Below are 24740 nucleotides of genomic sequence, written 5' to 3' on the forward strand. Positions count from 1 at the left end.
CACCCGATTTGGAAGGAAAAAAAAAAAAACTTTGCAAGCTTATCACACTTACTCAGAAGCAGACAAGAATACAAATAAGGTACGATTAGCTAAAGCAAATACTGACAAACTAGGAAATAAGATTGATCGACTTCACAGCTCTCAGACAAATTCTTTGTTGAAAGCTGAAACACCCCTTTCCATAAACTAAGTGTTGCAACCACTCGCCCTAAACCGTGCCACTCCCAAGCAGATAACCCCAAGCCTGAAATCAATACAAAATTGCCAGCATCTGCTCACGTGCGATGTCCCTCTATTCGGACCAATTTCCCAAACAAATGAGGTAATTCAGAGCACTGAATTGTGTTGGCAATAACTTGGCTAACCTGTTTCCCACAGTTTTTGCAGAAGTCGCCATCCTGTGGATTTATAAGCCAACCCTGTATTTATACCCGGTATATCCAGACAAGGCATCAAGCATGATCGGGGTGAAGCAGATCACAACGCCTTGTTTGCGGCCAGCAGACTACATCGGTTTACAAGCTTAGCACAGCTATATGAAAACGGAATCTGGGACGTGCGGTCCCTGGCGATTGAAACAGGAAAGCCAAGCACAGCTGCAGAATATCAATCACATTCGCAGCTTCACATGGTACGACCATGTATCGTTATGACCAAGTTTGACCTATATCAAAAGCAGCCAAGTCAAGTTACAGCTCAGACTGGAGCTACTGTCACAGTGGATGCACAGCAGGTAGAGTATGCAAGGCTGTATCCCGAGCACCAGGTCAAATAAAACATTGAATGTGAACAGGTTTCTGTAAAGCAAAAAAGCGTATACATTGCTTAAATGTATATATTTTCTAGTTTTTAAAATACGCATCCAGCACGCTCGAGCCATCAGTGGTGTGTATACTATTGGTTATTAATTGTCCAGTACAGATTTTAAACAATTCTGGACAATGGAAATATTCTTCAGTGTTCCGAGTTCTCTAAACCTACTTCTCCAAGTCGGACAGCCCCAACCCATTTCACGGTCACATTGCATCAGTTCATTAATACAATTACAGTAAAATATCGAAACCGAATGCCCCAGCTAGCCAGTCTGTCTATCCTTGCAAATGCCCATTTAACGTTTCAAGTCATTTACGTACGGTAGTTTGCGACGTTCACAATTCTATACCTCTTTCGTTGCCTACAAACGTAGGTTCAACCTCAACACATTTAAAGCCATAGGTGTTGCATGTATTCTTGAACTGCGAAATGGAAAATGGGGTCACTAAATCAGTTACTAGAAATTACGTTTAATATTCTGGAACTTTCATATCAATTAATGCATGGCCTCGACTGCAATATCTTCCTTCTGCATGACCAAACTACATGTCTAGTGCTCACTTGATCAATGTATCATTTACAATGGAAGGCATCTGCCCACTAGAATCTGTACAAAGCAGTCGTAAAATATAGTTTATTATGCAGCACGTGGTCTAGACCTGAATTGAAAAATTACTCTACGCAGCAGTAAACCCCTCGATTGCCATACCAGTCACAGTCTCTGGTTCTGCTCTAGACAAAAGGGATTATTTCTGTGCCTATACTTCAGTAATAACCTACTCTGAAACTGTTACATTGCCAACCTTTATGCCACTTAATTCAATAACAGTACACATTTGTATCAGGTCCATAGCTACGGTCATATCGGATACTAATCCACAAGCAGAAAAGTAAAAGCTTTAACGGGAACAGCGTTGGGCGTCAGCCTGCCAAGGCTCACAATAAAATGCAACCATGTCTCTAGTAAACCTACACCAATGTGGGATGAGCCAGCCCGCTCTGAGCTGGAGAATATGAACCTGGACAAGTAAAACACCGCACAATGGTAGGCATATACGTCCCTTCCAAACAGCATAGCACAAAGGATTAGCGTTAAGAACGCAATTTGACAAACTATGACCCATTTAGTATTGAGCATATGTTCAAAAAGGGGTCCAATGGAAGACTGAGCCTTTGGCTTGATGTCCTGCTGAAAATCTGACACTAGGCCCTTCCATTCTTTTGGGTGTGTTCCATAGTCACTGTCCTCCGGCTCTCATGCTACACCATCACCTACTATACATTTATCCAGACCACCACTGTCCATTTTAAAAAGGATGCTACCTGGATATTGCCCATGCCATCTGTAATGAATCGTATGTACACCACTCCTGACAGGAATTCCATAATTATGTAATACTAGAGTGTGGAGCGTATGGAGTGGGTGGCATGGACGGAATGCATGGAACCGATTGAACAGATGGAGTGCATACAACTAAAGGAGTACAAATGCGACGGATGGAACGGAACAGATAGAGGGCATAGAATGATCAGAGTGCATGGAATTCATGGAGCATGAAGACGCTCAATCTGAAGCACCTCCTGAAAACCACCATATCACATCACCACACCTACTCTCTTCTATACACCACCACTCAACTAGAACACAGCGATACTATGACACATTCGGTATAGCCGTTCTCATACCAACACCTGCCACATTCTCCCCATCATCCAAACTAAACACAGCTGGTTGCACACCCGTCAGCCTAGGCGTTCTCCTCAGGCCTAACGCAGCCAGAATCAGTCTGGTATCACCCTGCCAGAACGAAGACCTACTCCTGATATCCCAACCACCACACCTACTGCTAAGAAGCAGCTATCATACGAGTGGCACACCTGCTGCGCACATATCTGCTGTACACACACCTTATGTCTCTCTACTGACTTGAACCACGGTTCCCGATGACGTTCAACCTACCAGAGCTTTGAGATCATACCAATGGTACATAAGGCGCTATATAAATGCAAAACAACATAACAAAATACCTTGAAATAGCCATAGGATATACAGTCAGAACTCACAGAACTAATTGATGCAACTCCATAGCATTAAGACCTCTAGTGAATCTGCTGTACTGCGATTCAAAAATATGCTCGGCTGCTTTCGAGGCAGCCTCTTGGGCTATCCATATCCCACCTAGGATTCTAACACCTTTACATAGGCATTGTTTGCAAAGATTCAAAGTTATTATTATTAAAGTTCTCAAGGTTGAATTACAGGTTCTACAACCAACACTTAAGCTAATTGACATTCACAATAAATATTAATTTTGTAACTTAACTTTAGCAAGCAAACTCAAGAAAACCAGTGCAGAGGAGCAACATTTATGTAAATGCCCTGACTTTATGCATAGTCAATTTTACACATGGAAAAAAAGCTTTACACCACAACTCAAGAATTATTTCTTGAAGACTGTTGAGTCACCTCACCCTTTGTATGGAGGAAATTCAGGGCAGTGGCAATGTCTTTTACCACTTTGCTGGCCTCTTTTTCATTAAAGTGCTTTCGCCTTTGAATGTGGCTCAGGATGGAACCTATGGAAAGAGAAACATCCAATTATTCACTCAACTTACAACTATGAAAAAGGATCCTAGTCGCAAGACTCAATATTCTGAATCTGGTCTTTGGATCTGCACACAATTTCCTTCCAGCTGTCACTGCAATGTTGTACTTCAGTTATTGCAAACAAGCTCCGACGAGTACAACAGTTGCACAAAATGGTTAACTGCATTGCTTTCTTGAAAATGTAGAAGATATGCATTGCTTTAAAGTAGGTTCATGGCTCTCAAAAAGAAAGGTCACATCACCCTACTGCCCAAGTAGGATTGGTAAATATTCATGCATACAAGACCTGCAGTGTTTTACTAATTTCGTTCAAGTTAGAATTCCAACACATTTAAGACAAAGAGGCCCCTTGCATAGATACTGCACCCTCTAAAAAAGTAGAGCAGATGCAAAGCAGTCTCACTCACTTCTCCAATCTTCTAGATTGGAATAGGTTCTACATGCATGCTGTACCAGGCTCTTACCTAATTTCACACTTGCGGCAAAACATCTGCCCATTTGTAGCCTGTGCATCTGTTTTTTACTTTGTTCGCGCTCCGAGCGCGGGGTTTGTGCGTTTTCTCCCTCTCCTTGCAGCAACTTCCTGGTGCCCTCCTCCAGCCCGCCTCCTTCGAGTGTCCCTCTGGACTACCTGACGGCTGCTCTCCCCCGCTCACCTCTTTGCACAGTTCCAGGGGTGAGAGCAGCTCGCCGGGCAGCCCAGTTTCAGGATTGAAATCCTGCTGGTTCCATCTGGGCCAGAAGTGAGATTATCTTGTTGCAATTGTGTTTTTTACTTTGTTCGCGCTCCAAGCGTGTGGTTTGTGTTTTCTCTCCCCCCCTCCCCTTGCAGCCTCTTCCTGGTGCCCTCCTCCAGCCTGCCTGCCTGCCTGCCTGCCTGCCCACCCCCCCTCATCTACTGACCCTCCGGCAAAGGGCGGCTCCTACAGCTGCGGCTCCCTCTGTCTGCAGGAGTCCGCAGGGGACACCAGGCACCAGTCCCACTTTGCTATCTCCACCTTCTCCAGGCCCACCCCACCTGGTCACTTCATTCGCATGGTGTCTTCACCTCACTGTGTTCCACAGTTGTGTTAAACTAGGGTCGTTTCTCCCCTCGCAGGATTCTCACACTTAGGTGGCCTCTGTACCCAATATGCATTTACTGTTCTGAAATGTGGTAAACTTGGGCTTGCCGCTCACTTCCCGCCTGCGTGCTCTCGTATCGTCTGTCTCCCCCTCACTCCATGGTGCCCTCCATCTCGCCTATCTTCTCTAACTGCTTCTCCATTGACTATCCTGCTCTCCTCACTAAATCTGGTAGGAAAAAGTTTAAAAAGGACATCCTGGTCTCCAACCAAAACCTCCCTATCGCTGACACCTACACTAGTGCCTGCTCCAAGGAAACTCACCGACATCCTCTTTTTCGTGCCTTCGCCTGACCTATGGACCCTTCATATGGTCTCTGTGCTTCCTTTCTCCTCTTCTCCCATTAATGGTGGCACCCGTTGGGATGTCCTCTTGGCCTCCTTCCACTCCTCTAAGGCCATCATTAATGTCTACGCTAATGGGACCGTCTTGGTATTCTTCCCTTCCCCCAGAAGCTCACTGGAAGCTGGACTACTGTAACAGCCTCCATCTTAATCTGCCTGCCTCCACTCTCCGCCCTCTGCAACTCATCCAGAACAGAACTGTGAGACTTGTCCTTGGCCTCAACCCCAGGGACTGTATCTCTCCAGGACTGAAATCTCTACACTGGCTCCCAGTGGCTGCGAGGATAACGTTCAAAACCCTCTGCATTGTCCACAAGGCCTTCTGGGGCCTGGGGCCTAAATACCTTCAACTCTTTCTTCCTAAATATCTTCCTTCCCGAGCCCTTCGCTCATCCGTCTCCAACTCCTTCAGGGTCAGCCGCTTCTCGAAGCAACGAGCTGGGGGTAGATCTCTCCACGGCAGGGGCCTCCCTCTGGAACAGCCTTCCTGCGAGCCCTTAAACTTGAAGAGAACCATCTCCGGTTCCGGAAGCACCTCAAAACCTTCCTCTTTGCTTCTGCTTTCTCTCTCCCTCTCCCCTGCTAAATTCTTCACTGAAACTGCACTGAATCTGCAACTGGGCCACTCACCGACCTCGGTCCTGGGCCCAGCCACTATCCACTTGCACTGCCTCCCTGGCAACCCCTGCACTGCGGGACTGTCTCTGTATACCTACAGCCCCCCTCCCTTCCCAGCACTTGTCTGCACTTACCTTGCACTTGCCACCAGCTGGCCCTATTTATTTTATTCTTACTTGTAGTGCACTCCCAAACCACCCCCCCCTCCACCTTCCCCTGCACCTGCGCGATCTGAATGACACCTGGCCTAGTAGGATCGTTGTCAGTCTTCCCCTTGTTCCCCCCTCCCTGCCTAGTCGCGCCTTGAAACACTTGTGTATAGGCGCGTTACAAATGCCTTATATCATATCATGCACAATCCAACCTACATAAATGCAAAAGGAATCTAGGAATCAAAATAAACTGACGCGGTCCCGTAGAACTTGGCGTCAGCTTTATTAAACTTCACAAACAGACTTAGGTCAGGGTGCTAGATTTGCTGCACTACATGTTACGGCGCCTTCTGCTGCAGACCTAGCATTTACTCTCTGGGGGTCCTACATACAGGATATATTTTAAGCTCCTGCTTATCAATTTTTTTGATCATTGTAACCCACTTGGGTCAAATTGGATAAACTTCAATTCTCAAACAGAATTTATTCTGGTCTGGTATTTCATAATGTGACTAAAGCTTTACTCATCAGTGATACTTCACTCTTCAAAATCATTTAAATGACCTCACTATCAATACTGATCTCCAATTTCGATGCCAATCTTTGGGAACAATATTTTGCTCTTCACTTTATCAAAAAGCCTATGAAACTGTCCAACACTACTTTATTGCATTCTTTAATGCACATTGCATTTCAGTGATGAGGACATTTGCTGCTGAACACCGGTTCTGAAGACCTCTTTAAATGTGAGGTAGCATTTCAGTAGGACATGCATAAGGAGATCATAAATCAGGGCGCCTAGTATCAAGACAAGCTCTGCAAACCCAAATACCTGTACTTGCAAAAGAGCAACACAGTTTAATTCAAATTCTATGCAACCATCACTTGAAATACAAAGCCTGAGACTAATTTAGCTACGGCTAGGTGGTCTCTGCCCTTCAGCTTGGTTACATAATTTACAGGTGCACAATGTCAGAAATGGGATTCAGACATATGTTTAGTACACACGTATTATAAAGTTATTTCTATATTCATCTGAATGATTTGTCAGTCGTGCCCAATAGGCCAAAATACATCACAGCTTAGTATCAGACGTGACTTCAGTACTGTAATCTACACTCATGAAGGGTTAAGAACCACGGTCGAATACCTTGGTGGCTCAAGTGGTAGGTAGCATATTGCCAACGAAACACTCATCGGCCATAGCTAGATATGGAAAAGAATGTTTATTTCCTTGCAGTGGAATTCTCAATATTTACGATAGAGGGATTTAAGAATCAGACTGCCTCAACATTTCTTTAACAGGATATGGATCCAGTGCAACAGGTAAGGTATTTGATACGTTCCAATAGTAGTTCATCTAGATATTAAAGTAGTAATATAACTGGGTAACAATTTCAAGCCACTAGTCACTTCAAAAGGAGGCCTAAGCAATTGCATACAGAAGTAAAATATACATGCATAGCTCAGTGGTATTCAAAACATTATGCTGAGCCCCACCCGAGTGAATTTTATTTGCTGAGCCTCCCTTGCAGAAACGTAGTGTTGCCACCCCCCCAGATCTCATCTGCTCATATTTTCCATTAAAATCAGTCGCAGTACTGACTCTTTGCGGAGCCTCAACGCCCTTAGCCATCCTTTAGCAAGCCCTACAGTCAGCAGATCACTGATCTAGTGGACCAACAAAGCCATATTTTGTGGCTAAACAGTTAGTAAAATAAAAAATTCTGAAACAAAAGCAACCCTGCAACATTGTTATCCAGTGTTGTACATATGCATCCACAAGAGGCCCACATTACCCTAGCGCTTGGGAGTTTCATCAATGTCATGCCAACTGTATCAGAGTGTCTGTAAACAAATAGCCAGTGTGATGGGGGTCATAGGGAGACTGTTCCTTAATTGGCATTAATGACTATTACTCATCTGTAAATGTTCTCCAGTATGGGTCTGGCATGGATTCCCCAGTAGTCAGGCCGGGAATCCTCAGTAAAAGAAAATTGTTCACTTTCAAACTGTCTTTCTCCTATAAGCCAATCACTGAACTCTGGGTCATACTGACCCCAGCCAATGACTGCCCTTTCCCTAAGCCCCTCCTCTGGCAGCCATCTTCAGATGTGGTGGCACGTAAAGTGGCAGTATGACCAAGAAGAGCCGCAGGAGGGAGAGTTCATGGGTGAATCCATGCCAGACCCATGCTGGAGAACAGTTACAGGTAAGTAACTTGCTCCTTCTCCAGTATGGGGTCTGGCATAGATTCACATTTTCCTGAATAAAGAATACATAGCAGTACATACACAACCACAGGAGGTGGCAAGGCTCAACAGGTTCCCTTTGAAGCAAACTGGTTGTGTATGTGTACAAGTGCATACCTCCACGTAGCAGACCTTCACACCAAACAGGAACACAGTTGTTGCAGCGATCACTCAGTAGAATGGGTTCTCGGACGGCCAGGCAGCGGTGGATTTGCCAACCGGTGACAATGAGTTATACAGCCAGAGAGCCACCTGGACATGGAAGCCTTGGACAAGGCCTTCCCATGGGTCACAGGATCCAAAGTGCACAAATAAAAGCTGAGAAGTCTTCCAGAAACTCTTTGTGCGAGCCCAGAACTTCAGAGCATGAGCCACATCCAGCAAGTGCAAAGTCTTGAGCTGGCAACAAAGGTTTGAGATGGAATTCCGACGGTACCTTCAGCATGAAGGTGGTGAGTCTGCAGCACAACACTTATCGTGAAAAGTCGAGTAAGGCTGTTTGCAGGATACAGCCTGGATCTCACCTACCCTCCTGGCAGAATAGCCATGAGCAACGCAGTCTTCCATGAAAGGTATGAGAGGGGCTTGATGCATAGGCTCGAAGGAACCCGGCCCTCCAACCCCCCGTTCCGATGACGCTTGTCAGAACCACGGCGAGATCCCACATTAGGGTGGGCACCTACCCCGCCGGGAACGATTGGAACAGTCTTAAGAACTCCTTTACCAACTGTCCCGGAAACCTGGTGTAGTGGGAGATAACCACCAGATGCACCTTGGAGGCGTGAGCCAGTCCTGTTCGGGCCAAAATAAGTATGGAAGGACCTGTGGGGCCGTGACAATCTTAGGGTTGATCTTCTGTGTCCGACACTGAATCGTGAAGCGCTTCCACTGGTGCCCGTAAGAGTCAACAATGCTCTAGCAAGGACCTGTGCAGTCTGCCGGAAGCTCGTACCCACCAAACTCTAATGCAGCAAGAGCCAAGCCTTCAGGTTCATCGACCCTGGGTCTTGATGTAGGATTGCGCCTCCTTCTCTGGTGAGCAGGTCCACGACCACTGGCAGTTTTATTGGTTGCGTCACAGACAGGCTGAGAAGGTCCAGTTACCAAGTTTGCCTCTGCCACGCCGGAGCGACGAGGATCATCTTGCACCTGCACCGTTTGAGTCGAATGATTGACTTGCAGCAGGAGGGGCTACGTAGGAAACTCGTACAGAGCAGGCCTTCCCACGGGAAGGAGAATGCATACCCATGCTCTTCGGCTGGTGCAACCTGCTGATGAACCTCTGGCACTGGAGTTCGTTGCAAATAGGTCAATTCGGAGCCTGCCCCACTTGAGGAAGAGACTGTCCACTTGATCCTGCTGAAGCTCCCACTCCGGGCAAGAGCGTAGTTCCCTGCTGAGAGTAGGCAAATCTCGAATCCACCAGGTGGAAAGGAATGAGTAACATCCCTTGGGCGACGGCCTAGTGCCACAAATCCTGTGCATGCCCCACCACCATATCACTCGAAAGAACTCCTTGTCGACGACGACAATCTGGTCAGTGAAGCTTCTGGACACCTGTATGCAACGAGAGCACAGGAACTCCTGAAAGGGGTCGCATCCACAACCTGCAGAGTCTGATCAGGTAGATGCACGACATGATGCCGAGCAGCAACTTGATGGTCCTCACCATGGCGATCTTCAGTGCAAACAGCCGTCGCAACTTGCCCAGAACAGAGGTCTTCCAAGGGAGCCGCCAGGCAGGAGACAGTGTTGAGCCTGGATCCCAGGAACAGAGCGTCTTGCGATTGAATCAAGCAGGATTTTGCATAGTTTACCGAGTAGCCCAGATCCGTCAGCAGCCGGACTATTCTGCATGTGATAGACACTGCTCTCCTTTACTTGGCACAGATGAGCCAGTCGTCTAGGTATGGGTGCCCATTTATTCCTTGCAGGTGCAGATGAGCCGCCACTGGTGCCAGGCACTTCGTAAGGACTCTGGGGACCGACTCAGTCCAAAGGGCAGGGCCTTGAACTGGTAGTGCTTCCCCTGTACGACGAAGCGCAGGAACTTGCAATGTTTTTCGTGAATGGGGGACATGGAAGTACGAGTCCTCTAGATCCAGCAACGACAGGAAGTCCCGCCTCCAGTTGGCAGAGCACGTGCTGCAACGTGACCATCCTGAATTTTTGGGACTTTATGCACTTGAAGAGTCATAGTAGATAGAGAATGGGCCTCCAGCCCCCAGTCTTTTTACCAAGTAGTAACTGGAGTAAACTCCGGAGCCGCTTTGGAACCTGCTCTATCGCTCCTTTAACATGGCCTACACCTCCAGCCGCAGCTGAGTGATGCGTTCCTGCCAAGCCACCGGTGTTATCGGTGGACACTTGAAACTCCAAAGTGTGCCTGTTGCCCAGAGCATCTAGCACCAGCACTCAGTGGATATGTTTTTACAGCGCACTGATCCAGTTTGCTAGCCGGCCTCCCACTGGGGTGCAGGGCCTTGACGGCGGCCACCTCCGAAGGCCTTGGAACAACACTAAGCCTCCTGGGTTGTTAACGGGAGGGTTGGCAGTATGAGGATGATCCTCTGCCAAAACCTTACGATGATCTGCCCGACTTCCCTCCTGAGGAAAGGACAGTGCTGTTGCAGCATGCCCAGGGCACGGGCCGTCTGTTAGTCTTTATGGCCTGCAGCAATTCATCGATGGCCGTTCCGAAAAATGATTGTCCCAGTCGAACAGCATGTCCAGGACGCTTGTCTGAACTTGCTGCCTAAGGTTGGTTGCCTTCAGCCAGCCATGACGACAGAGGCAGTCCCAGCTTCATTTGGTGAAATCCCGTATCTGCAATGTCCGAGTCCACGATGATGCCGTACCCGACGCAACCTCACCCTCCTGAAGGATCTCCATCTTGTACCATAACTCCTGGTCGTACCGGGCCAGGATCGCTAAAGCGTTAGCTGCCTTGACCGTGACAGCCGCCGAGTAGATTACCTTTCTACCCATGGCGTCCAACTTCTTCCCCTTGCTGTCTGGGGGAATGGAGGCAAAGGATGACTTCTGCTGTGCAGCCGCCGAGACCAGAGACTTGGGTGCAGACTGGAACCTGGTATTTCTTCTCCAGCCGGTCTTTTTCCTGGGTGGGGTTTTTCAGTAGCGCCAGGCCCTCATCCCAGACGTCGTCCACGTGCAGCACCGCCAGAATGTCTTCCTTTTCACCTCCTGGTGTGGATACAGAAAACCCTCCTTTCTCTCCTCCGGTTTGAGCTGGAAGGGTTCAGACACGCAGGCAACCATGGAGTGGAATGAACACACTTCATCTGCGAGGGATGTGGGCGGTCTTGGTGGAGGAGTAATGTTGCTGTCGTCACCGTGTCCGTCCCTGTATCTGTATCCCATGTGTCGGGTGAGGGAGCACGCGCGGGGAGGTTGGTGAGGAATAGGGTGCTGCTTCCTTTTCTTAGGCGGTGGTGGGCCCGGTGTCAACTGGGCGGGCACTGGTGCTGCCATCGGCATCTCTTCTGTATCTCCGACAAGCATGTGGAGAGTCGAAAGAATGTTCTGAGAAATCTCTTGGTGGTGTTGGGGGAGCAGGCTTGCTCGGCCCAGCACCTACATTGTCTCCTTCCTAGTTGTAGTCGATGTTCCTGTCGGCCCAACATCCTCCTGGACCGTATGGACGGAAACCATGTCCTCTTCGTCGGGAGAAATATCTATGCCCTGGAGCACTTGGTCTCCCCCTTTTTGTGTCCCAAAGGGTCAGTATCGGGCTTGGGGACAGCATCCTCTTTTCTGGTGTTGTGGGACATATTCACCCACTCAGCAGCACTTTCCCCCCCACCCCCCCTCCCTCCCACATCACCAAGCTGCGCGCATCTGCAGTCACAAGCAAAATGGCTGCGCTGGCTCCTGTGATCACCATGGCCTCAAAACTGCATTTTGCAGCGACAAAACTATGGCTGCATCATCTTGCCAAGCACATATGGGTTAGGATGGATCAAGGGGGCACACTGAGGGAGCTTGCCAGTGTGTTCTTACATATACAAAGAAAGTGAAAAAGCAGCGCTGCTCTGCTGCCAACCCCAAAGTCCCCATTGAAAAGGGGGTATTTTACATTATAATAATGCTGCTCTGACACCATTTTTATCTGTTCTTCCTCAAACTATTAATAAGGCCCTGCCCATGTATGTCCCCATTGTGCTTCAGCAAAATCAAGTATGACCCCCTGAATGACAGGCTCCATCAAACCAAATCTGAGAAAAATCAAAGAAACTTCATTTTCCGCTGCACAGGAAAAGCTTCACTTTAAGTTACAAAGAGTCAATGATCAGTAATTCAAAGAAACTCCAGCTCTGGGATATGTCAATTTCAGTGCATAGGTGGTTCCAATAAACTACTGCCTACAAGAAAATAACTATGGCTGCAAAACAGTGTGGGAATCCAGATGGAAAGTCAAAAACCAAATTTGAAAGCAGAGTGCTTGCAGCTTGCACCACGTGTAAAAATGGGCTTTGCAAACTAATGAAGAAAAATGCTAGTTTGAGAGTACCATGTTGAACAAAAACCATGCCTAGCAATGTGAAAGGGGAATTGTACTGTGAAAATACAATGTATGAAATGATTCTATTCAGCAGGTTATCTTCCAATTCAGAACAAAAAAAACCCAATTAAATCAAACTTCAGTGGCTGCAGGGGAGGGGGCGTCAACCAAAAACCAGTTTCTGCTGTGAGGATGACAAACAAAAGGGGCAATCTCAGTAGATACCAACACTCCAGTGATAATTACTAGGTTGGACAGAATCTGGTCTGGGCTGAGCCCTCTACAATGGAATTTCCAGGACACAAGTGTGGAGAAGGGGCAATAAACCAATCAAGCTGCGAAACGCCCACCTTACTCTGGAGAAAATAACTGTTGGTGGTAGCAAACTAGGAGAAAATGGTCCAGGGGAGGACAAAGGACCGCTAATCTGTTTCTTTAAAGACTTATCTTTGCAGCAAGACTTTGCAAAAAAAAAAGAAAATTTAGCGGTTTAAATGTGATTTTTGTGGCTTTCAAATAAGAGGTCCTGGTGGTCAATAGCATGTATGGGACACGAATGCCAGAAGAATGTGAATCATGGGGAAAGGTCATATGATGGAACGTTAAAAATTAACAGAAATAGGCCCTATGATAGCATGTATGCACGTGTAAACGTACAGAATTTTTCACACTGAAAATGACCAAAGATTATTAAACATACAAAACAATGTCTCAGATTGAAGAGTTGGACTGCAATGGCCTGCATAAAATATGTAACCTGTTAATGTAATTTGCCAAGAGACTTAAACTGTATAAATGAACCATTTGTACAAAAATCAGATTTTAGCTAAAGGAACTGTGGGAGGTTTTTGAACATTGTAAAACTCACATGAATCTGCCATCCAGCCCTTTAGATCCTACTAGCTGAGAGCGAGGCGAGGACTAGCACCCCTGACCAATACAGTGGTTTAGAGGTGTGTTTAGCTAAACCTGCCCAGCCATATACTTCCATGATGTCACTATGCATTATAAATAAGAGTCCATGAAAGGACTCTAGACAGACACCCGCTCCTGAATTCCTGCGCTGCGTTCCCTATCTCCATTCATCTTGCAGATTCCAGATTTTCCCTACAAGGCCAAAGCATTGCTGACCCTACTCCAGAGCACACTGAAAAACCCAAGCATAGCCGATTCCTACTCCAGCAAGGCCATTGATCCAGAAAAAAAACACCAATATCCCATTAACGAGAAGCGGTGGTAAATTTTTTTCATCCTGAAATCAGACCGGCTTGCTGGCCACTACCTGCATGCTGAGCTGTCTTTCCATCCGTTGACCAGAACTCCCCAGCTGTTTGCTGTAAAGAGGCACCCGCCGTGTGGTGACCATTCAAAAGTGGACCGAGTATCCTGCATCCCATAACCCATAGTCTACCCCATCTTGTCCCTTTTGTCTGTATTACACCAACCTATCCTATTTATACCCTGGTAACTTGATGAAACTGTTAGAATTATCTGTGTACCAATCCTTGACTTTCTAAAGGGCTAGCGCCAGCTCTATTAATTTTGTCTTGTGTAAATCCTTAGCCCCTAGTCATTTTGAGTGATCAGACTAGTTTCCGCTTAGGGTTGGACACTGGGGTGATAAGGCATTGCAATCAGTATTTCATCCGTTTTTCATAGAAACAGTTTATGGCATTTTAAAAAACAGGAAGGTAAATTGCAAGTTTTTCAACGTTTCATTTGGCTGCAGCAGATTTTAAACTTCCCACTCGTTTTCGAATTGTATGCTCTTGGTGATCGATCCATTGCCTTGTGATTGCTAGTGTTTATATATTACTGCCTTTGTGAGAAATCATTTACCTCAAAGTTTTAAACCGCTAATTTGCCATTTCCGAGTGTCCTTTCATGCTATTGCAAAAGGGTTTAATGAGGGAAGGTTGGATCGGGATTCTGTTTACCGCCTCTTATTCCAGACTACCTGCTGATTCTATCCACTCAGAATTTTGTTAATTGTGGGTTGAGGGAACATTGCAGGGGGAAATCCAACTTGGTTGCCATCTATTCTAATTCTAAAAGACTTGTGCTTTGTACATGTTCTAAGAGAAGGTCAAGTGCATTGCTTACATTTTCATTGTAATTATCACCCCATTGGCGATTGCTGCCCATATTAAAATTGTATGATTTCATTAAATTTTTAAAATAAGATACTGTATTTTCAACAACTGGCCTGGTTCATGGTCCATTGTGACCTGGGGAATTTGAAAAAGGTGTGATACGAGTGGTGTACCATCTCAAATAGAATTTGCATAAAATAAGGAGAAAGGCATATCAGTTGTGCACTAGATATAAGACCTAGGCTGAGACCAAGGAGTGTGTCGCCTGAAGCGTCCCATCTGGGAGGAAGAGCCACTCTGTTGCCGCTGTCTGGGCACCCTGGACCGGATCAGCGTCTTCTAAGGGCAGCCGCTACCAACTTGAAAGGAAGATTTAGCCTGGATCACCTGGGCATTCACGGGCAGGTCAGACACCTTACCCTGTGGCTTGGTTCTTTGGTTTTTCCAGCAACTTCCCTGAGGTAACTGACTTCCTCTTCAACAAAGCTGAATCGATGGCTGACTGAGGTCGATTGAGAAGATGATTGCACCATGCTCGTCGCAGGACCCGCTTGTGCGGCGAGCCTCATGTAAACTGGCGCAGAGCTTGGCCTAGTCTTACCCCCATGGATGGGGCGCCCTCATAGGACTTAGACGCCCGCTCTGACTGGCCGGATCTGGATGAGGCATGCTCCTGTCAGCCACATGGGAAAGGGGCCATGGCATTCAGCCACGCTGCCAATCTGCTGTGCCGATCCTTGATGGTGCGCTTGGTAAACACACGGGTGAAGATAAACGCTGTGGGAACGCTTGTCTACCTGGAACAACCGCAGCTGGTGCAGAGCGTGAAGAGGGTACCCCTGTCCTTTACCTCCAACATGGTTCAGCATGCAGAGGAAAAGGACAGGGGTACCCTCCCTTTTCCAGGAAAAGGACAGGGGTACCCTCCCTTTTCTTCAGATTCTAGAAGGCCATAGTCCTTATGGCCTTCTAGAATCTGAAGAAAAACACGTTGATTCTGCTCTCAAGGGGCAAAGAAGGTGTCGACTAACGGATCTCCGTTGGGTGGATGAAGAAATGAAAGAATCCTAGCAAAAAGCATGAACACAAAAGCTCCAAGAGCGAAACACAGGGACTCCCAACACTTGGATGTGCAGTAAAAATCTGAAAATGGCTGTCAGAGGAGGGGCTTAGGTAGAGAGCAGTCATTGGCTGGGAGCAGTATGACCTAAAGCTCAGCAATTGGGTTATAAGAGAAAGACAGTTTATAAGTCAGTGAAACTTATTCCCAGCCTGACAGGGAAAATTCATGAGCATGTGAATCCATGGCAGACCTCATGCTGGAGAATGAGCATAGAAATAAAATGTAGGGAATGGTCCTGCAGGAATTTGATTTAATCTTAAGTATTCAAATCACGAAATATTTTTCCATAAACAAGCACTTTAACACAAAAGACCACGCAGTTGTGCCCTTTGCCTAGCCACCCAATCAAGGTAGGGGCTCTGAGCAGAAGAAAACAAAAAATGATAGCATAGCATTTTTAATGTATACTGTACCTCCTCGCAACTTCTCAAATACGAGATAAAAGCAGTTCTCATCTTCAAAAAATTCTATCAACTCCAAAATATTCCTAAAATGGATAAAAATAAATATAACTTGTATGCGTGTCTGCAACCAAACATTTACAAATGAACTAACTATTAAGGCTTTTCTATAGGAGGATGCATTCTACAAAGCGTAACAATGAAGGACAACAAACTGAACATGTCACCATGTTTAGTCTTATCTACAAAAACAGAAAACATGATTAGTCTTGCAACACAAGAGACAAAAAAATACTTAGATTCAGTGCTTTGTGCTGGTTTGCCTATAATGCATTAAATGGCACACTAACTTACCTTTATAGACTACCCATAATCACCTTAAGACAAGCGACTACATAAAGCAGAGAAAATTGCATCGGTCCTCAAATGCTAGAAAGAAAATATAGGGTAATGCCCGGGGAGGCGGGGGAGAAAAGATGCAAACTGAAAGCCTTAAAAAAAGAATTAAAAAAAAAGAAGTTACTCACCACCTCAATTCCATACAAACAGCGCACCATTTCTTACTTGCCAAAAGTAAATCACCACTAGACAGTGGCTAGTACAAATTTTGCACCCTGGGTAATGCCCATACACTGAAACGTTTGCAGCACGCCAAGGATCCAAAATAAAAAAACTGAAGCTTCAAAAAACTTGATGTATTATTGCTGTATTGTCATCTTCACAACAGTAAGGTACTGCTGTTTTAGGCGATTGCAGGCACCGCTAAGCAAGTGGTTCCAGTGGTAGGTTTACAAGCAGCAGCTTTCAAAGCAGGGCACGCACACAAAAAGTCAGCATCCACGTATACACAAGTGACCCTTCATCTTTACTAATGTCCCAGCAAGTAGGGGAGACAATATATGTAAGTGCAAGACCGGTGCTGATGGGGGAAGCCCCGGCCCACCCCCTGGGTGCTTTAAAGTGAGGCGAGATGCATTTGAAGCACTATGATGGGCCAGGGGTGAGGGGGCACAGCGAGAGATGTGCGAGAGAAATGTGCCGTACAAGGCAGTGATCACAGACTGGCGTCAGGTGTGCAGGTTCTCACACAGGCCTAAGCATGACCCCAGCCCATCCCCATGCCACCACGAGTGATAGCCCATATAACTGACTAAAACGTAAGACCCAGGAATTCCATGGCACCAGGAGCCCTTTGACCACCAACCCAAGTCCTCATTCAACAAAGGCAAACCAGGCACATCGCTGACGGGACAATCATGATTGTATTGCGAGGTGCTGGAAGGGATAAATTATAGTTCAAAACGAGGGCGGAGACCTTGGAGCCAGATGGAGTAGAAGGAAGTGCACTGTGTGACGGTTAGAGTGCCCCAGAACCTTTGCACCTGTATGAAGCACTGACAAGTGCACAGTATAAGTGGTGAATTAAATTATTCTTCGACGTGAGAAGATCACTGCAGCACCCACATGACATATGGATATGCCTGGAACCAATGGCCTGTCATCCCTTATGGGACAGGCAGATCCTGTATAGGCGCACACCAACCAGCCACAAAGGAATTTATTGTATTGTGTCATGTATGCCATTTTTTTCTTCGTAAGATTCTGCTTGTACTACTTTGTCAGAACGTTCTTATCAGCAAAGTTTTTGCTGTTGCTCTCATTTGCGTGTGAGATTAAAACTGATCGACTTGGACCTTTCATCCCTAGCGTGTTGTAGTCTCTGATGTGAGCGTTCAGGGATGTGCCTTCAATGCCTAAAACACAATGGTCAGCACATTTGACAGATTTCAGATTTCCTGTGAAAGACAGCGCTGCGGCTCTTGCATTGGCAGGTGTAGCATGCAATAAAAGACACTGATGTGCATACGGCAGCAGTTAGTAAACAGCTAGAGAGTCTGTATGTCTTTGAAGTCCCATGTGCAAATGTATTATACTAAGTGCCGGACCAGTTCGACAAAGCCTGCCACACACACTACAACATTGGAGACATGGTGGGTGTGGTGGTGCACAGTCCTATCTGGAGAAAGGCAGCATAGCACCATCTGGGGCAATGACCAGTGTTGACAAAGCTGAGCAATCGTAACCATTACCCGTCTTTCCCTATACCGTTTAACATGAATATTGGATCTCAGAAATAATGCTGGTTTCATTCTTTATTAAGCAGATGTTATAATTAAGGCTTGGAGAAAAAAAAATGTAATCATGCGTTGGCACAGCAGATTAAGGATTGATGTGAATTCAAATCTGTATTTGTGTGTTTGGCAAGGCAAAGTAAATGGTTTGACTAGCAAGACTGGATCGTCCAATTGATCAAACCTTTGATGAAATAGATGGACCTTGAACAATTTACTGAAAGCCACATTTGATCATAATGTGTGCAAGTAATACTCTTCAGAAGGACAGGATACTACATTTTCAGGATGCCAAAAACCCATCGCGTAGCAGAACAAGCAACCATTGGTTGAGGGATTTCCATTGCCTGAGCTATGGGCTCGCTGTGTCAAGAGCGAACAGACTGTGGGGTATAATCAAAGGCCCCAAACTGAAGGTCCATGTGAAAGGCCCAAATGTCATAACCAAAGGAAAAGCAGCATTTTAATCTACAAAGGAAGAAATTCAAAAGGTCTTTCACGTGAAACATTGTTAAACACTGCCACTTATTACAGCTTTGGATGTGTGTTTGCAAGTTAAATTAGTTTAAATGTGAAAGATTTACTGCTTTCATTAAAAGGTCAGGGAAAAGACATGGTGCGTGTTGACACAAAGTAAGGTATATTAGGTTTTGCATGCAAAATTGGAGAAAAAAGCCCACTTTTCATGAAAAAGTATCTGTAGGCCCGAGGCAAACCCTTTGCTTGCAATGGAACAAGTTTACACACTCCCTCCCAAAGCCATTTTACAACTGCAATTAAATGTGGCCTGCCTGAAAGGTGTGGTCTGAGACTGGGCTGTCCCCGCAGGACAATTTCCTTTGGCTGATGCATGAACCAAATGCAAGCAGGTGGTGTGAAAACGGGGCTACAATTAAGGGAGGCTGAAACTCAACTTCAAAGAGCAAGCTTCAAACAATACAAAAACCCTCGTATCTGGCTGGACCCGTGAGAACAAATGGCTGGAGGCAGGGAAGTTTCCATTTGTCCAACAAACATTTACTATTAATTTTTTTTAAAAACAATTCTCTTTTAGCCATTTTTCCTCAGCAACCATAAGTCCCATTTTCTTTACATGCGTCTATTTTAGGTACTTTTCTGGCGATTTTGGAAATCTATAATTCATCCACCTACGACCGCGGTAACTATAATGGCCATCTAAAACTGGTTTCTGGCTGCTCTGAACATTTTCCTAATTAAGAGCTGGTGAACAGGTGGAGGGTGAAATTAGGAATACAGATAATACATTGCATGATCCTAACAGTTATTGTTACGCTCACCTGGTCTCTGCGGAGGCATTGGGGCACGGTTGCAGTCCTCCCTGAACTTGAATCACCCCCTTCAGAACTTCCCTCAGAAAAGCTGTGAGCGGTGGTGTGTGGTGATACTGCTCCTGCGTGGAGATAGTGTGAGTGCATCAATCTGATTGTTGTACCTCTCGAACCCCTCACCCCAAAGTACTGTTTGTGAGCATACGCCGGCCCATAAAGCTCACCTGTGAATTATGGAAGATAAGCTCTCCGTACTGCTACTTCTGGCAGGGGCGCGTCGAATGGGATATAGTACCTTCACCGATCCCTGATCAGGATTAGTCCAGCTGCAACTATGCTTCTCCTTATGATTGGTAAATCTTTGAGCTCTTGTGATGCTGTTCGTTATGTTTAATGTCTTCATATGTTACTCCTATTTAAGCCCGCAATAATGACTTCTGTTTTCTTCCCCTAGATAGAAATGCGGCCTCAATGAAGCTGTGAGACGGGGCCGGATGGATGGAAGATGGATGCTACTGCAATGTTTGACAGCAGGTGATGGTTTAAGGAAAGCGTGAAGTATGGCGAACCGCAACCTTAAACTGATGTCTAAGCTTGTCTTCTGCTGCGGCGGCGCCAAGATGAAGGTTTCAGCGTTCCGGAAAGTGTAAACATGAACACTTGGTTCACCAAAGAGATGTACAGGTAAGAACAGCTTCCCCCCCCAGTTGGTAAGTATGCTGGCAGGAAGCAGGATATCAGGCGACTGTGCTTGCAAGTGCAGAATAACGCAAAGCATCTGTCTTGAGGATCTGGGCTGCTTATATAGCTGAGGCCATGGGTACGCCCATTAGGGCCGGCTTAACAGCCACACCTTGCCACTCAGAGTGAGACCGTGCAAAGGCAGTCCATTAGCAGCCACACCCAAGAATACACTTGGGACTGCTTAATGGATGGAATGTTCAACGTTAATGCATCTGAAGTACTCTGTCCATAATAAAAGCTTTTTGGTATTAAATGGATGTTCTAGTTACTTTTGTTTATGAGCCTGGTGCTAAAGACACCAGCACAGTGTCCACCCAGTTCTCCTGTGCATGCGACCGCCGCATGCCTGTGCCCCTGACTTCATGACCATGACAGTTATGCTTTTAGTGAAAAGGGCAGAAAATTGCCACATGACCATGCAAAATGGTGCACACATGGCTGTCTTATTTAATTCCCCATGAGACGCCGAATCAGATAATATATGTTATGGCAGTTGCGCGTACAATTATGAAATATTGCCACACAACTAGATTACTGCCAAAATTTGACAAGAGATCAAATAGGGATTGCAAAAGAAAGCTGCCATATGTCTGCTCCAGACTCTTACCAATCTGTAGAGATGGTCTGAAATTAGAGAACTCTTTCAGGGTACTTCACAAGATTGTAAAGATTATGGTGCCATCACTGTTACATAAAGGTAGGATGCACTATGAAGAAGGGACCGAGCTTCAGAAATTTACCATCAGGAGAGCTGCTGAAACTTACCAACAGCTGCAAGTAAACACCAAAGGAGATGGCTGAGAGTGCATCTGGTCGAACCTGTGGGAAGGCCTAAAAGCTGACGGGCTGGGGACTGTCCTTTAGAGTGGAGTGACCAAGACCCATGACCTTTCTTTCCACAGGGTCCCGACATGCAGCTGGTTTTCCTGAAATTTAAACAGATGCTTTCCATGTAAATAAGCCCAAAAGGCAGGGTAATTTGCAGGCTTGAAATCCTTTCCCTTTGTAGCTGGCGGGGCAAAACTGTAGATACTTAACCTATTTAACTAAAAAATATAGGCATGCAATTAAATTGCTTTGGCTGAACACTACAGGGCGGTTGAAAGATCACCTTCCCAGTGTGTGCTGAAAAACAGCCTATAATATGAATTGGGTAATCCATTGTCATGTTGGCCAAGACTTTTGTAAGAGGGGTGTCTGTTCTCAAATCAGTCCAATCTTTTTGTCCAACGTTCCCCAACAGAGGCCTTTCAGCGGAAGGGGTCTGAAATCCAAAATTCCAAAATCAATTTTTTCTGTTCAACTTCCCAAACACTGACCAAAACTGGTGGAAGGGGTTCTAAAAAACAAACCGCTAAAACACCCTGCCTTCATTTTAAACCAAACGTATGGGTGGCATAATTGCCATATGCATTTGTCCAAAACTGCTAGCCATTTAAGCGCACAGGAAAATTCAAATTGCACAGCACTATTTTTGTAAATGGAGTTAACTGACAGCGCTAATTTCTTTAAGTGAAATTTGTAGAAGGTAAAGAATTTTGATTTGTTTTTTTAACTCACTTGTGTTGTTCGTGTTGCACCCCCGATAAAGTGGTGTTTTCAATGAGAGCCAACTCGTGATCCAAATAAATTTCCTGTACACCGGCTTGGTTTTTGGCTCATTGGTAGCTCAGGGAAAAAGATCCATCGGGAATTAGAAGAATTGGAGCTGAATAAAAGAATCCATTAAACCGTTTGTTGCGTGACCTCGTGTGGGGAGGGAAGGAACTGTGGAGGGTGGCCTCAAATCATTGCAAGACGGGGATAGCCATTTCTGAAGAAAATCATTATTTTCCCTTGCAGTATTTTTGGGCCATGTACACAGACATTGAGAACCTCGGACCAAAGTGGGGGCAACAGTCTTCGAGAACTACCACTACTATGTAAAGTAACAACTTCAGACATTCCATGGCCTCAACATTATGAAACTGGTCTAATCCAGTCTTTAGACCTCGGATATCCAAAATCTTTATATGTGGCCAAGGCAATTTATTTTATTGAACATTCGTATGGCGCCTATACAGCAGAAAGTGTTTCCAGGCGCCACACGACAAAAAGGGTGGGGGTGGATATGAAAAATAACGGTCATCGTGCAAGTGCAGTAACAAGAAGGGGAGGGGACAGGTAGGTAAGGGATAGACAGTGGGAGGGGAATGCACTAGAGAGGTGGCCCGGGGGGGGGGGGGTAGACAAGTGCTAAGGGGTGCCCAGGATGGTTAGTGTCAGAGAAAATTAGGGGTATGGTGGTAGGGGGAAGACTAGCCTTGGAAGACTGATCAAGGAAGGGTGCCAAGGGCACGTGTTGGTAGGCAGGGGAGCCTGAACATAGGCTGATCTGACCCTGGTGACTCATAAGGGAGGGGCTAGGGAGGCCCTCCCCAGAGATGCTCCTGCTGAAGAGCGATCTATGCCCCACTCTTCTTGGGGAAACATCTGTTCTGCAGAGAGCTGGAGCTATAGGACCGAAGGACTCCAGCTGGGAGGTATTTAGGGAAATTGTCCCAGGTCTTGAATTTGATACTCGCAGCCACCGGGAGCCAGTGAAGAGATGTTAGGGCTGGAGTGATGCAGTCCCTGGGCTTGAGGCCAAGGATAAGGCTTGCAGCCATATTCTGGAATAATTGAAGATGGCGGAGAGAGGCATATTAAGGAAGAGGCTGATGCAATAGTGAAGCCTTGAGAGAACCAAAGCTCTGGCGACATTGAGTTTCTGGGGAAGGTGAGGAAAGGGAGAAAGCCTCCGAGGTGAAGCTGACAGTGGTCCTTCTTGGCAAAGTCAGCGATATGAGGTTAGCAGGAGAGAGGAGTCGAAGAAGACAGAAAGAGGGAGTATGGGTCCCAATGAGAAGGATTTCAGTCTTACTGGCATTAAGGCAGAGATCATTAGCAGCACATCATGCCTGAATAGCAGTCAGTCCAGGATGAGAGTGGAGGGACGGACGCTTAAAGGAAAGCTGTGTGTCATGAGCATAACACTAGAAATGAGGAGAGGAGGAGATCAAGTGGGGCAAGGTATATGTTGAAAAGCCACAGCGAGAAGATAAGAGTGCAGAGGGACGCTGCAGTAGAGAGTGGGGTAGAATAGAAAAAGGGTCCCAGTTGAACTTTAGGGCCAATGTGAGAGGAAAGGTTAACCAATCCAGTGCCTGGTCCGTGATGCCAAGGATCTCACAGAACCTGTTTGAGGATGGAATGTTGACCATGTCAAAGGCAGAGAACAGATCGAGGAGAACGAGGGCGGAAGGGGAGTTGGGAATTGAGAACAGGTCATCACGGGTGCTCAGGAGTGCAGTTTCCGTGCCTCTGGCTGCTCCGACGCCAGACTGGTGGTCATGAAGGCAGCCAACAGATTTAGTGTGATGAATTAGTTGGGATATGACAACTTCTCCAGGAGTTTTCCCCAGAAGGGGGTAGCGAAGATAGGGCAGTAGTTAGAAGGGCAGGAAGGGTTCGCACATTTATTTAGGAAGGGCAGCACAAGGGAGTGCTTGAGGAGTGAAGGAAGGAGCCAGTGGCAAAGGAGTAGTTACAGAACTCGGTCAAGGAGGGAGCAAGAAAGGCAATGTTGTCCTCGATAGCTCAAGAGAGGGAAAAGCACCCATTTGGAAGAGCCTGTCAGAGCGGACTGTCTTGGTAATCTCATCTGGTGCAATGGGTGAGGAGAGTAGGTGGTGGCAGTGTAAAGGGGAGTGAATGTGTAGGAGAGGGAAGGGGGGGGTGAGTGGGGGTGAGGGGCGGGGGGTTACAGGATATCCAGAGCCTTTGTTGTGAAATGAGCAGCCAGTGCCGTGCAGAGGGCCTGAGAAGGAAGCGGAGACTGCATTAGGATCGGCAAGTTCCTTGAAGATTTTGAAGAGTTCTGCAGTGTTTGTGGATCAAGAGATATGGGATTGAATATGGGCCCATTATTTAGTGCGGAACCAGTCAATGGAGCAATTCAAAAGGCCATAGGCCATATCTACCATGAAAGACTTTTAGAAGACTCTTGAGTGGGACAGACCACACTTTAGTGGGGCTGGTACACAAGATGTAGCTAGCCTTGAACGTGGCCATTGGATGAGCCATACCAGTGTTTGAGATCTTAGAAAAGGGCACCACAATTTCAGTCAGGTATCAGGCAAGCGTTCATCTTCTGCAGCAGTCCTACTGTAATAATTCCAGATCATACATTCGGTGGCCCAGCATATGTACAGGAGTTTACTTTCCTCAGGAGTGCACCCGCCCGATACAGACATGCTGCTTTATATGTTGCTGCATCCTCCACTTTTCACACAAAGACCCTACACACAAGTTCATGCACATAAAGCTACAAATCACTGCATTGTATCATCAGCCAGATCAAGATACATGCTAGCAACAGGTGCAGATATAGGGTGCAGTTTTGTTACTATATGGCAACAGCCTGATGGGGCACACATGAAGATTCAAGTTGGAATTTGCTTCATTTGGGTCAACAACATTTGGGTGTAAGGTGAGTGAAAGGTG

General features: G+C 46.3%; 1 protein-coding gene across 2 annotated transcripts in view; it reads right to left on the reverse strand.

Moving 5' to 3' along the window:
- The window catches only part of MKNK1 (MAPK interacting serine/threonine kinase 1), a 254248-nt gene that overhangs the window by 110015 nt on the left and 119493 nt on the right, over positions 1-24740 (reverse strand). For both annotated transcript variants that reach the window (XM_069642263.1, XM_069642264.1), the window contains 2 exons: positions 16064-16137; positions 3286-3390 (listed from right to left, as the gene is read on the reverse strand). In XM_069642263.1, coding sequence (XP_069498364.1) covers positions 3286-3390; positions 16064-16137 — 179 coding nt within the window. The remainder of the gene's footprint in view (positions 1-3285; positions 3391-16063; positions 16138-24740) is intronic.

The sequence above is a fragment of the Ambystoma mexicanum genome, chromosome 1q (assembly GCF_040938575.1).
Source record: "Ambystoma mexicanum isolate Mex_15411 chromosome 1q, UKY_AmexF1_1, whole genome shotgun sequence".
Taxonomy (NCBI): Eukaryota; Metazoa; Chordata; class Amphibia; order Caudata; family Ambystomatidae; genus Ambystoma; species Ambystoma mexicanum.